Genomic DNA, 14,394 nt, shown 5'->3' with positions numbered 1-14,394 from the left:
AGAAATTTTTCTTAATATCCAATCTATGCCTCCCCTGGAGAAATTTGAGGCCATTTACTCTCATCCTGTTACTTCTTACCTGAGAGAAGAGATTGGACTGCACTTAGTTACAACTGCCCATTCCCACTTTTACTAACAGGTCTTTATATATGGAGGTAAAATAGAGAAACACAGAAAGAACTAAAGAGCTTCTCTGAAAATACACTTGAACTCAAACTAGACAATCCGCAGCCTTGAAGAGCTTCTCTGAGTTACACAAGACTCATAAAGCACAGAAAAGCTGAAGTGAGAAGCAAGCAGTCACTTCTCCAATAAACTTAGTGACTTTCCAACCACTTCTGTCAGCAGGTGGAGCAGCAACAGTGTTGCATACAGAGACATATATCTCTATCATGTCTATATTTGTGTATATCAAATATGGCTACACATATATATATATATATATATATAAATTCTATCTCTTTTAAAAAATGGGGGGAAAGGGAATATCACACTATAGGATAAGAAAAAAGGTTTCTCAAAGAGGAGGTTTATGCCTAAATTTGCAAACTGCTGCCACTGCTGTCACAGCACAGAGAGGGAAAAATTCTGATAGGGCCTCCAGCAGCTCTGCTGTAGGATTAGAACCAACAGCTACCAGCTAACTGGAGCTTCTGTCTGTCTTCTTCCCCCAGGGCCTAGTAGTTTTGTTACACAGAGCCAGGCAGGTAACCAGGGATCCTCAGGGACAGTGAGGGGTCCTTTGAGAACACCAGCTCCTTTTCTTCACCTTATTGCAGGCAGATCAGCAGGAAAATGGTCAAAATACATTTTTTATTTTCCTTTACCAAAAGCGTAATGATAGAACCATATGAGTTTAACTTCCAAAGTATACTAAAAATCATATACTTCTTGTGCTCTGTAAATGAAGCCAGAAATGTAGTGGCTATGCACAGGTGCATTTCCTAAGCAGAAAACTTTGGCAATTCAAGAACTATTCAAGTGTGTTATTCTACTATTTCACTGGTTTAACTGAAGACCAAAAGCCACTATGCTACAATAGTGTTTAACTCAGTACTGACCATTATCTTGGAGGACTCCCGGGGAAGCTTTTACTGTCTGTTTTACTTTTGTAGAGTGGTTAGAAAAGTGCTGTCTGGACACAGAATTCTCCAGGTTCTGGCTTTTTTTGTCTTTCCTTTTGGGAAGCTGAGGTGAGGAACTGTTTTCTCCCTGGTCACTGGATCCAATGGTAGATTTAGATTGCCGATCATTTCCCTGAAAAGAAGAGGATGTAATTATCAGTGAAGCAAATTTAAAAAGCTTGTTTTTAAAATTTCATTAAGGACTAGTATTGGGTGGTAAAGAAGCATAATAATTTCAATTAGTACATTCAAGTGAAACTATCCAGAGAAGTATAACTATTTTATCAACTTACTGTATGATCTGACCAATTAAATCCTCAACAACTTCCAGGAGAAAAATCACATATTTATTATAAGAAAATAATGTTTCATTTAATGAACAGAATGGTTAGATGAATCTATGCCTGCATGCATATTACATACAGCTATCTCTCATCCATATGTGTGGACAGTCACAAGATATAACATGTATAACTTGTTAATAAATCACTATCTGTGTAAATGAGACCTGGGCATTATTCTAAGTGTCAAGAGAAGCTGAAGGAGAATGACATTCTTCATGGGGCAGTAACACATTCAATAGAATGGAACAGGAACTTGTATATTTTATTGTTTACTTCTTTTTAGTGGCTCCAGAAATTTTTTTGTTTTGTTTCGTAAACAGTGGATGAACATGATCAACTACCACAACTACAATGACAGACTGAGAGTCTGATTCCCTGCATTGTTGTACAGTAAACCGCACTTGTCGAGAACCGGTGAAAACAGATACTTAGATTCGGTTTTGGCACTAAAATTAAATCCACAGAGGACACTTCTTGTAGCAAGGTGGGGTTAGGCTCTTCTCCCAGTGAACCAGCAACAGGACAATAGGAAAGGGCCTCAAGCTATGCCAGGGCAGTCCCGTTTGGACACGAGGAAGAATTCCTTCACTGAAATAGTGATTAAGCATTGGAAGAGGTTGCCCAGGGAAGTGGTGGAGTCACCATTTCTGGAAGTGTTTAAGAAACAACTGGACATGGCACTTTGTGCTATTGTTTACTTGACATGATGGTGATAGGTCAGAGATTGAACTCAATGACCTTGGGGGTCCTTTCCAACCTTAATGGTTCCATTACTCATTTTGTACACACATAAATAGCTATACAGGTTACAAAGCAGTGAAGGATCAAGCTCTGTATGTAGTGGTTACCTAGAATAAAACATACCAGACTGAAAACTGGTTTAGGGTCTTCAGACTTAGCATTCAGAAACACAAATATTTTCTGCAAAATGTTTGTAAAAGGTTCAGTGTCTTTCCTTTAGGTATATAATTTGAATAATACACAAATATGTATGATCAGGTTTATAGGAAAGTCCTCTAGCCAGCAGCTGATCTTTGCTATGGAAGCTTTTATCAAAAACAAAGCAGTCCTTATCAGAAAAATATTTTCTCAGATTTCTTCTGTCTAATTGACACTGCAAATAGCTACAGATTCATCAGGCTTTAATAAGCATATCACCAGGTAGCTGTGTATTTTTTTCTCTTCAGATTTAATTAAAACCCAAAGGACAGGGACTTTCCATCTGCCAGAATTTAGCTGAATTGGAAATTTAATACTTACACTGCCTTTAGACTTTCGAGATCCCACAATCGGAGGTAGTACCGAGCTTTTGGAACTGCAGAAATAAGCCATATATTAGAATTGTGTACACTGTCACTGGCACAGACACTGTGTATCTGTAATCAAGGCAGATAACACCAAGATGGCTATGGTAACAGAGGTAATTGTTTTTTTCGCTGCATGTTTTCACTAAGCATCACTCATTTTGTTTACTAGACTATGTTTAAATGCATAACCATTAACGTATTCAAACACGTGCATTACCCCCCAATGCATACTTCATATAGCAAAACCTTGCAAAGTAGCATCCAGCCAGATACTGTGTGAATGTTCCTTACAATTTCCATTTCTTTTCATTCACTTCAATTAAATGGTTCCAAATTTTCATGTTTTCCAAATGTACAAAACACACAAGTTTCTCCTTACAGACACCCAGTTTAGGACTCTACTAGGTGATTGTTCTAATCTACAAAAAGTAGACTCAAACATAAAACAATCTTAAGGGAGTACACATTTCACAAAACATTACTAATCAAGAGTAGACCTAAACTGTTGTAACTGCACCTAATCTCATTCAGCTGTATACATTTGTTTCCCAAGGAAAAATAAATAAGATTACATTCACATGGATTAATTTTTCTCTGATGCTACTTTTGTGATACGTGACCAAGGAAATTATGAGATTAACTGGTCTTCTGAATTTCCATCTTTGCTTCTGTTATTTTTATCTCAACTTTCTCAGAAGTTGCCAATGAAGTTTTGCATCCATACTAACCCATGCATCATTCTTGGAATAATAAATTTGTACTTTGTAAGCCAATTGACACACACAAATACAACTTTAGAACTTACCCCTGTGGTCTTCTTGTTGTAGATTTGGACAGCAGATCACCATATGGTAATTTCTTAAACTTTTCTCTACCCACTGCAACATAAATTTGCCCATTCTCCAAGTCTGACCCATTCTGAACAAGTTTTCCATCTACAGTGTAGAGTCTGAAAAATATGAAAATGCTTATTATAATAAACCTTAACATTCAGTTAAGTGCATTAAGAGCACTGAAAGCTATGCTAATCTAAACTCACTAAACATATGTTGAATTTCCAGATATGAAACCCAATAAAATACAGTGGACATCATACAATGATCAGTAACTACATTTAAAAAAAACCAAAACCAAACCAAACCAACCAAAAAATCTAAAACCCAAAAACACCTCAAACAACAAACCACTAAACAGCAAAACAACTACAGAAATTTCACAAGTATGAGGCGCACCGGACTATAACGTGCACTTTTGTTTGCAGTAAGGATCTGCGGGCAACAAAGTAACGAATCAGTAATGGAATCACAGGGTTTACCAGCTCGGCTCGGGGCTGGGCAGGCTCGGCTCGGCTCGGCTCGGGGTTGCTGCAGGCTCACACTTCCAGGTTGGCAAATTTCTGAACTTTGTCCATATATAAGGCACTCCAGGGTATAAGGCGCACTTCCGGGTTCAGGCCAAAATTTTAGTTAAAAGAGTGCGCCTTATACACGTGAAATTACTGTACTTAAATCACATTTTATATAAAACTAACAAGTATGAAGTCCTATAATAGAAGTAATAGTCTCATAATTTCTAGAAAGAAATTAATGACTTTGTACTTCCAAGGTCTTCAGTATCTCTTCCCTGCTACCTTGGAAGGAACCTATTCCAAGAGCTCCTGACCCCTTCCCCTACCAAATTCCACCTTCTATCTGTGCTCAGGGAATTATGCAGTAACTCTGAAAGAACAGGGCATTCATGACTGAAAAAGCCCTGTGAACCCAACACAGACCGTGCCAATAATATTGCATCTATATTGCTATATTGTGTGGATCAGAAGGTTGGAACCTGGTGGGAATAAGAGGAAATACAATATCACATGAAAACAAGAAATCATGTACCTTGGGCACTGACTAATAATGACTATGTCTATTACACCAGGTGGATTTTTACCATAATGACTTCTTTTTGTGATGAAAGAAACGTATCATGGACTGGTGGGGGGAATTTACTTCCTTGTCAAGTTTGTGATTTTATTTTAGCATGGTCTAAACAGTTAGCAAGGAGGAAGCATTCAATAATAAATTAGCTCTTTTCTATGAATTATAGCTCAAAATGCAACAACATTTATATTTAATATAAAAGTCAACAATAACAACTTTCATGTAAGTCTTACATGCAGGAATATTGAATGGCTATCTAAATGCCATTCCAGAAGCTTTCTACAGGAATTAGACTATGTACAAATTTACAGTCAAGTTTCAACGCAGTGCAAGGAGATATAAAAATATAAACACAACCATACAATGAACATTTGGGGAAGAACATCAAGTGGCTACCTTGAGTATACCCTCAAGGTATACTTATAATGTGCAAAAATTTTCAGTTTAACAGAGAAAGAGCTTTTGAATTGATACATATGGTGGAATAACCTTGAATAAACACAGAAAAAGAATCATGCACTTTACTGAAGCAGGAATCACAGAATATCTGAAGTGCCGCCTTCTCAAGGCATGGCGACCTGGTCCAGGCCCGGCACGGTGGTCCCAAGCCCAGGGCCACTCGGTCCAAATGCTCCTGACACCAATGTGGTGGACAGCAAAATGGCGTTTATTGAGGGGTCACAAGGGTTTTTATAGCTTGGGCAGTCAATGTCACTTCCTTCTGCTTACATCCGGCTAGGTGCGGTCAGGTACGGGGCAAAGGTCTGACTGCAGAGGGGGGGCGTGTCCTGACTGACCGTACAGCACGATATCTTCCACACGCATGTCCCTAACTCTCCACACTGAAGTTGAACAAGGTCTCTGCGGACCACCCAGTCCAATCATGCCTTGCAGAGCAAGAACAACTAGAGTAGGTTGTTCAGGACTGTCGCTAGGTATGTTTTGAACACCTGCAAAGATGGAGATTCCACTGCCTCTCTGGGTAACATCTTCCAGTATATGATGACCATTACCATAAATCTCTTCTTTCTTCTCTTCAGATTAAATACTTTGTATTTCATTTTGCCTTGTCCTATAATTGCACACCACTGAGAAGAGCCTAGCTCTGTCTTCTTCACTCATTCCCACCAGGAACATACACAGATTTAAAAGAACCCCCTGACCCTTCTCTTCCTCAGGCTGCAGAGTCTCAGCTCTCCTCACTTGACAAATATCTTCAAGCCCTTCCTGTCTGTGGCCCTTTACTGCACTTGTTCCAGCATGTCCACATCTTTCTTGTATTATCCTTGTGAAAGTACCATAATTTTCTGTGTGTCTTCTGCCACATAGGAACACCTTTCTGAGTACAAAAACTGAAAATTTTGAAAGGTGAAATGGTAGCTATTTTAAATCTAGATCACATTGCTGCTTCCTTGAGAAGAGGTATGCTAACATCATTTGTACTACTCATATTTATTTCATAGTGCAAACATTCCACAGGCATGGCAGCAATTCAAAGAGCAATTTATGTTTCACTACCACAGAGTCAACATCAGTCACACACAATGAAAACAAAACAAGCTATCGGAAAATCAGCAGGAAGCCTATTTCTGAATTAATCTCACTGTGTTCTGCTAGACTGCACTTCACTTTGGGAAGTCGGGAAAAACCAGAAAATCAGTGCACCACACCTTAAGAATTGTTTATGTATTTGTATGGGGCTGTAGATATAGAGGGGTACATACAAAATAACTGTGGGTTTTTTTGTTCTCGATCTTTCATTTTATATGTGCTTTAATGTTACATTTAAAGCACAGAAATTGTTTGTTTAGTATAACTCAAAAAGAGGTTACAGATTACCTGGCAATCTTTAATTGTATTTTTCACCCTGAAAATAATAATCACAATAGCAGAATCAAACATAATCATTCTCTGAAGATGAAAGTGAAATAAAAAATGCGTTTTCAAAAAACGGATCTTCAAACAAATAACTAAGTTGACTTAACAAGCACACACAAGTTTTGTGACACTAATTTCTGAAGCTACTGTTTAACAATTTTTGAATTTTGAAGCCACAATTTTCACCCACCCACTTCACCACAAACATTCACAGACCAGCTGGGTTCTCTGTGGCTTGTATTATGTAACAAAAAAATTTCCCTGTGGTCACTTTTTCTGAGGATGACCTAGATGAGAGGATTGCCTGTGAGAAGTCACTGGACTTCTATTTTCCCTCCTGAATCCAAGCTAAAAAGTGACAGCCAAAAGAAAGCAAGCAGACAGGCTGACAAAGTGAGACAGCAAAGACAAAATTTCTGGCACAATATCCCCAAATTCCCAGATGCTGATGCACCCAGTACCTGCCCATCGGGTTGCTGCACCCCATCCCCATCAACAATCCAGCAAGCAGAAAATCTGCTTTCCCATCATCTCCTCTCTCATATTTCTTGCTTGCATCCGTATTCGAATCAAGGTGATCAATAATTTCTTTTTTTAAAAGCCCCATGTGAAACTGTAAGACTTTGCAACTTCTTAAGTCTTTTAATAACACAGAAAATAAAAAGCTGCCATGTACATAATGCAGGTTCTTGTAAGTCCATTTATCCTACTTTAATGAGAAATCGTATCTTCCCAGTCTTGCCAGATCTCCCCTAATGCTAACATGGTTTCAATAAACCCCAGCAAGTAATGTGTCACTTATTAGAGAACTGCGATCACTTTACTAATGGATTTAATATGCATTTCTAATATTTTACGGAAAAGAAAATGAAAACTGAGTTAATAGAAAACCATCAAGGAGAAAACATTCAATAATTAAAAATGTCATGTACATTATCTCATTTTTGAAGGATTAAAGATGAGCATGGAAGGGAACGTCTCAAAAGGAATCTTAGTTATATATTGAATGCTTTCATGTACAACATTCAGTTTCACCAGAGTGTCACCAAGTCATGAGAATAAAATGTGAAAGATTTTTAAATTGCTAAACAACCTGAGAGCAGAAAGAATTGGTACGTTGTAAATGCCTTCTCTTGCTTTGTTTACTTCTGAATTACACTAGCTGAGAAACAGATCCAGAAAGCTTCAACAAATGCAGGTTTACTTTACTGCAAGTGGAAGTCCTAAGTAGCCAGCCAGCTAATAGGAGCAAAGAAGTGCAGGGCTGAGAGGAAAACCTTTATGAGAGCTAATATTCAACAGCATTACCCTAATCTTCTCTCACCCTTATCAAAGGGGAAAGCAGGCAGAACTAAAAGACTATCTTATCTTCACTGTTTTGAGAAAGATTTTGCAAGCTTAGCCTCAGACATTGCATAGGCTGTGAAGAATGAATTTCCACAAAAGGTCCTTTCCCAGCTGATGAAGATATTTCTGTAATGTGCTCTGCATGGGGCAACACCGGAATGTCGGTAATTTGCTTGCACGTCTTGACAGCCCATCTACACTGCGGTGTTTCTCACAGACATCACATCTATTATTTTGCTCTAAAATTTGTAACAACTACCAAATGCCATTTTAGGTAACTTATTTTACATTGTAAAAGCCTTAAGGGACTGAAACCTACCTATCCAAGAGGTCACCTCCTCCTATTCCTCGGATACCTCAACAACCAAGACCAACTGAGACACTGGAACTGGCAAACCCCAAATACAACTTTGGCCTTGGTTTTTATCAAGAGGCTAAGGGCTGAATATGAACCACATCCTAGACTTGGTCCAGGTATACAAACCCCAAAGAATGTATAATATTCTCCTTGAAATTGCCCATGAGAATGTAACTCGCATTCCAAACATCTACATCAACTTTACCATGCTTATTTATTTTATTATGACCTGTAACTTAATTATTAGTACTAAGTCTATTGCGTTACTATTTTATTATTACAGGCCTGCTAATTAAATATTAATTAATAACTATTAATTTTAAAATAACAGTTTAAGCAATTTGCGGTTATTCTTTTTTTAAATAGAAGTTGAAATGAAACCTGAAGGTTACTTGGAGTCAACATATTTCCATACTTTGTGGCTTTTTGACGTATTTTAATTTTCTTACAGTGAAACTTCCCATAAAATAAGAATAGTCCATTATATCTACCTATAGAGTTTTAGAAACATATATAAGCATATAAAATGTATCTTGCAAATATTTGATTTCTTTATACCTGTGAACAGCTCCACTTCTGAGGGTAACTTTTCCTGTAACCATTTCAAGAATATGATCCCAGTGATTCAGTGTTTTCCTGGGAATGAGGAGGCGCACTGCAGGGCTAATAAGGTCTCCATTGGCAATCAGGCTGAAATAAAGCAAAGTAAAATAACTTGGAGGAGCATTTTAAACAAAACTTACCTGAAGTGAACCATCACCACCCCTGTAATGGCAATCCACTAAGTGAAAATTCTACTTACAAAATAGTGTAGGGCTCCTGGAGAGGCTTTCGAAACCGCGCTGACACAGTGATCCTACTGTGAGTAACTGGCTTAACCTGCAAGAACAAAAGAAGAATTAGAAATTACACAGTCTTCACAATCAGGAAAAGTTTACCCTGACCACCATCAGCAAGTGGGACAGCATGTCTGTAAAGCATGCATTTTATTCCAAACCAGTTTCACCTTCTACATAGCACACATAATTACTGCTGCAGGTTTATGTGTATGATGAATACCAACAACAACACAGCATACCACAGTGTACCATGGCAAAACATATGGTTTGCACTGAGAAGACAGAATTGTATGGACATCTTTGGTTCTACAGACTCAAAGAAATACTCCCAAATGCTATTCTTGCTGTCTCAGTCTTTATTACTTATAACCATGGTGCAGGCAATTTAACTATCTTCTCTTTTTAACAATAAATCCCATTGCTAAATCTCTCTGCTATTATAGCAACTACTTTTGGTCTTGCACAGATCTTTAACCCAAATCCATCAGTAATTTAATAAAGATTGCTGAATACTTTGCTCATTTTAGAGCAATGACTCAAAAGTGAGGTGAACTGCAGATTTCCAGCCTTCAGAATAATACATAGGTTACTTAATTCCCAGAATTATCCCCTGTACTCTTTTGAACAGACACTGCATTGAGATCAACATTAATGATGTTATTCTGAACAGAAAGTTAAAAAAAAAAAGAAAAGGATAACCCCAAATTTCAAAATCATTAGGAAGATTTTTTTTAATTCTTCATCGTTAACAAATCAAAATAAGGTGTTAAACCCAAACAAACATTCAAAAGTTACAGTACATGCATTAAGAAGTTGGCTACATTTAAAAAAAAATACCATAAAACTTAAAGGATTAAATAGTTGGCATGCAGAGAGACATGCTTTCAAATAGATGTACAAAGTTTATTTTAACTGGCAATTTTCCAGTCACTGTATAAAGCAGTCAAATGACATGATACGTTGCAGTTTTATCACATTCCGTGCTAACTTAACCAGTACTTTTCATTTAATTTGTGGGAAATTATCTGAACTGCAGTGCTCTTAGTCTTTGCTTGGATTTTCACACACATTTAGTAAAGACTGGAATGCTATCCAGATCTTTCTCTTGCATACACTGAAAAGAAAGGTGCCCAATCTAGTAGCGATTAAAAATGGGCTAAAAATTATTATTAAAATAATAAAACTTTACTTCCCCCATGAGTCAAAGAATGTCACACAGCAAATTATGCACCAAGCACAAATACTGGAGGTGAGATAGCAAACTTAGGAGAAAAGGAACCAACAAAACAAAAGCAATACTGGCACTCCTTAGTGTACAATCATTTCAAGTAAAATACAGCAACAGGTAAATCTGCTGAACAAAATCTGTTTTCAATGTCTGCTGAAAAAGAAGCATATTTATTCTGAATTCAACTCACTCCAACTTTCTGTGTTTTCTAAAGATCCTTGTGAGTTGTGTAGCCCTCTCAAACATCTCTTTTTTGAGAGACTCAGAGGACATAAAAGCCCACAGTGGTCATGGATGAAGAAAGGCAGAATCAGCCTTTGCACAGCTATATAGATTAAAAATCTAAACAGAAGCAATCAGCCCCAGAAGGGTACGGTGATTTGAAGCTCAGTGCAAAGGGATATCTTGGCCAGAGACATCTACAAGAGGAGAGACAGCAAGAAAGATGTTACTACTGGATTGTGCCAGCATTGCTTGCAGACCAGACTAGGAAGCAGACTCCTGGCATGGCTGGGGACCTTCCCTTTATGCAAGCAATTCACAAGCCATTTGCACTCGCTTCTTAAGATCTATTTTGATGATGCACATTTGTTTTAGCCTCATACAAAGAGAAATTTTGTACTAGACTGTACATAAGCTGTGCACTAATGCCTAAGGCAACTGCAAGTTACAGTCTTCCTGTTTATTCCAGTGTGATCTGAATCAGGTGAAAGATTCACACCTACTACTACAGGCTTGGAAAGAGTTGTTATCATACAGCTCATTAGGTGAGGCAAGGACATTTTTTGAGAACTGACAAATAGGAGCGCAGCCATTCTTGCAGAAACATTTGAAGCATATTCTTCAGAGCATAACTGGTCATTTATGTCACCAAAATTTGAAGTGAAAATGTACTGGAAAAAGAAGAAAATACATCTTAAGCTGCAAAATCTGAAAACATTTCTATGGTTGCAAAAAAAAGCAATTTTCTGAAGGTTATGCTACTGGAGGCTAAGATAATACTGATTTACTTGCATAGCATGAGGTCCTAATGTTTAGGCTCCAAATACAGGTTGCACACAAAATGGAAGCTACTGAACCTTGAAGGACCTTAGACCTTTCCTTGTAGGTGGTAGGTTGCCAGGATAATCCTCTATAAAATATCCAATACATAAATAGTAAAAAAAGTTGATCCCACATCCATTCCTGACGCTCATTTATGCTGTTCAAGCTCTCCCACAGTCTCTCCAAACAGTCCATCAAACTAAGTTCTCTGATGCAGTCTGCAACACTCAGGTTCCAATGTTCCACATCTTACTGGAACAGCTAGAAAGCATTCACTAAGCAAAAAGGAGCTCTTAAGGATAGCACCAGGTATGCCCTGTTACTCAGTTGTTCCTGCAGGCTGATAAAACCATTAACTTTGGTGTAGGCTCCTCAGAAGGCCATCAAGTGATTGCACATAGCCCAGTCACCAGATCCAGAGAAAACAATAACCTGACAGATGCTTCGAGATCATTTATTATTTGAGGGATTGTATTTCTGCCAATAATAGATACTCAGCTTGGAAGTTTGTCTTTTGGATTGCTCTCTGAGGATCATTAATATTTCTGGCAGCCTTCTGCACCTTACAAGTTTAGGCTTGTTTTTAAACAAGCAAACTGCAGGGGATTATAACATGGGACCAGCTTGGGCCAAGACTAAATATTTGTCTGTTCTACCTACGAATGGTCTAAACTGGAGCAAAAGATAAACTTGCATTGTTTATCTAAGCCTGTTTAAATAATTTACTTTCTGTATTCAAAACATTAAGAGAATATGTTAGTGCAATAATACACTTGATAAAGTGAAAATACAAAAATCGGTACAAGGAATCATGCTCTGGAGGCATGTTTTATAAAGATCACACTACACTGTGATTAAAAAGTTTTTTTAAAAGTAAGAAAACACCCACCACTTTCATACTATGTGGTTTTTTTCTCATTAGTCTGACAGTTCTGTTCGTAGAGTTCAGAATAACTGCAGTCTGATCAATGTTAAGCTATTTGTGGTTGTGAAAAGCAAGGTACCTAACTTCAAAATACAGAAGTATACATTAATAAAAGATTAAGTGTTCAACCACAGTAAATCAATTTAGTTCCTTCCAAGTACACGGACTTCCACTAAACCATCCCGGTGGAAGATCTGGTCCAGGATTTAATTAAACAATACATAGTACTCCTATTTTGTTTGTAGGAGGCACCATGGTGTTGCAGTGTCTGGAATAGACTGACCCCTCCAGCACTGCAGTTACATATTAACAACAAAGTGGTCTTGGGTGAAAGTTTGTGCTTACATTAAGAGACCAGCAACACTACCCCCCTAACCCCTTTATTTTCTTTTCATTTTGCCAGCCACATTCTCTGATGATGTAAATCAGTACTTTACCATTTACATCAGCAACTGCAAGCAGATTTACATTAATCAGTGGTCTGACCCCATTATGATTTTATCTTTAAATTTTGTAATGTTCAGTATGTTTGAAAAGACCCATTTAAGGGTAGCTTCCATTTCCTGCTGACAAATGTTGCCAACAACTCATAATCTGTGATGAGATACTTATCTGAGGTATTACATGACAACACACAGCAGCAACACAAAGTGTCCAGGGGAGAAAGGAGAAACTCAGAGAAAACTTTATGTAAGCTGGAAACAATCAATCCAATGAGAATTTGCAAGGCAACAAGAGCTGCACACAGTTGGAAATACACCATGGGATCACAGACACTCAAAAACACCATAATTTTTATTTTTCTATTCTTTAAAAAAAAAAAAAAGTAATTTCACACACAGTCTCTTAGAGCAATATGGATTTTACTTACTTCAGAGAGGAGTTACCATCTGTGAAATGACTTTGCAAAGCACCCTGCAAAGTCCAGGAGAAACAAAACAGCTAAACTCAACACAGGTTAGGTTCTGGGAATGGGAATCACTCTGTGGTGTTTGAGGACTCTGCAAACACTTGAATCTCAGAACACATTTTACAGAGCCTCTTGGAGTCCAGAATTCATCTTTGGTCATAATACACTGGGGTTGAACTTGTGATTAGCTCTGAGTGTCTCCTAACAGCCCTACATAGATACAAACACACAGCACATCAGCATCCAACTGAAACAAGGTAAAAGAAGCCATGCCCTCACAGCTGTATGTTTTAAACAACATCCTACGTATTTTTCACTTATATGCTAAACATAGTTATATTCTAAATATTTACAAAACTTTAAAAACACAAACGTAACACTTAACACACACATACAATGCATTGCTCAATTTACTTTAGGTACTTACATCTTCAAGTGATGACTGTTGGGAAAAAAAAAAAAAAAAACAAAGCTAAATGACCAGCAACCAAACCATTACCTCAGGCAGATTGTCATAGTTTGGTAAGAAAACCATTTTGAATTAATCTGCGCATACCCACATGAATATAATGTGAGCATATGCATAAATACATACACACTTTAATACAATTTTCATTATAAAATTCTGTTACATTTATGTTCAGCTGACTACATGAAAACAAATTAGAGCAGCAAGTTTTCTAAAGATATTCCAGCACAGAAAACAATTGTTTCATAGAAATACAACATTTTTTTATAGGCATTTTCATACACATTGACAAAAGATGCAGAGTCAAACTTGTTAAATAACTAAAAACGTACCACTCCTTTTTAGAACACTATGGATGGGCTTGTTTATGCAATCATTCTAACTCCAAGAAGTGTTACATTCACTTCTTGAAGAAAAGAATGTCACACATACGGCATTAAATGGAAATCATCACTGAGAATAGCTATTCATGTAAGGACTCTCAGCAAGGCACACATTGGTTTGAAGTATACACAGATAAAAAATAATGGTTTTCACTTCTTTGTTCAGACACATGCTAACCAGTAAAAGGTAATAACCATAATCCCTAACAAGGAGATGTATCCTAACTAAGTTTATTTGATTTAGTTGGTGTGAACCTTTTTGCTAATCCCCATGAACAGAGTTTTTGGTTCTATGAACGCTGCACTGTAGTTCTCA

The 14,394-nt window shown here is 37.4% G+C and overlaps 1 protein-coding gene across 4 annotated transcripts in view; it reads right to left on the bottom strand.

Annotated features, from left to right (window-relative positions):
• DCDC2 (doublecortin domain containing 2) overlaps positions 1-14,394 on the bottom strand; it is a 61,712-nt gene that overhangs the window by 28,723 nt on the left and 18,595 nt on the right. For 2 of the 4 annotated variants that reach the window (XM_033079213.2, XM_033079197.2), the window contains exons 3-8: positions 13,654-13,668; positions 9,083-9,159; positions 8,839-8,970; positions 3,581-3,724; positions 2,729-2,783; positions 1,062-1,257 (exon numbers count right to left, since the gene is read on the bottom strand). In XM_033079213.2, coding sequence (XP_032935104.1) covers positions 1,062-1,257; positions 2,729-2,783; positions 3,581-3,724; positions 8,839-8,970; positions 9,083-9,159; positions 13,654-13,668 — 619 coding nt within the window. The remainder of the gene's footprint in view (positions 1-1,061; positions 1,258-2,728; positions 2,784-3,580; positions 3,725-8,838; positions 8,971-9,082; positions 9,160-13,653; positions 13,669-14,394) is intronic. The other 2 variants (XM_033079222.2, XM_033079205.2) reach the window with 1 other exon arrangement.

This window comes from Catharus ustulatus, chromosome 1 (genome assembly GCF_009819885.2).
Source record: "Catharus ustulatus isolate bCatUst1 chromosome 1, bCatUst1.pri.v2, whole genome shotgun sequence".
NCBI lineage: Eukaryota > Metazoa > Chordata > Aves > Passeriformes > Turdidae > Catharus > Catharus ustulatus.
This window is presented reverse-complemented; position numbering and strand designations above follow the sequence as displayed.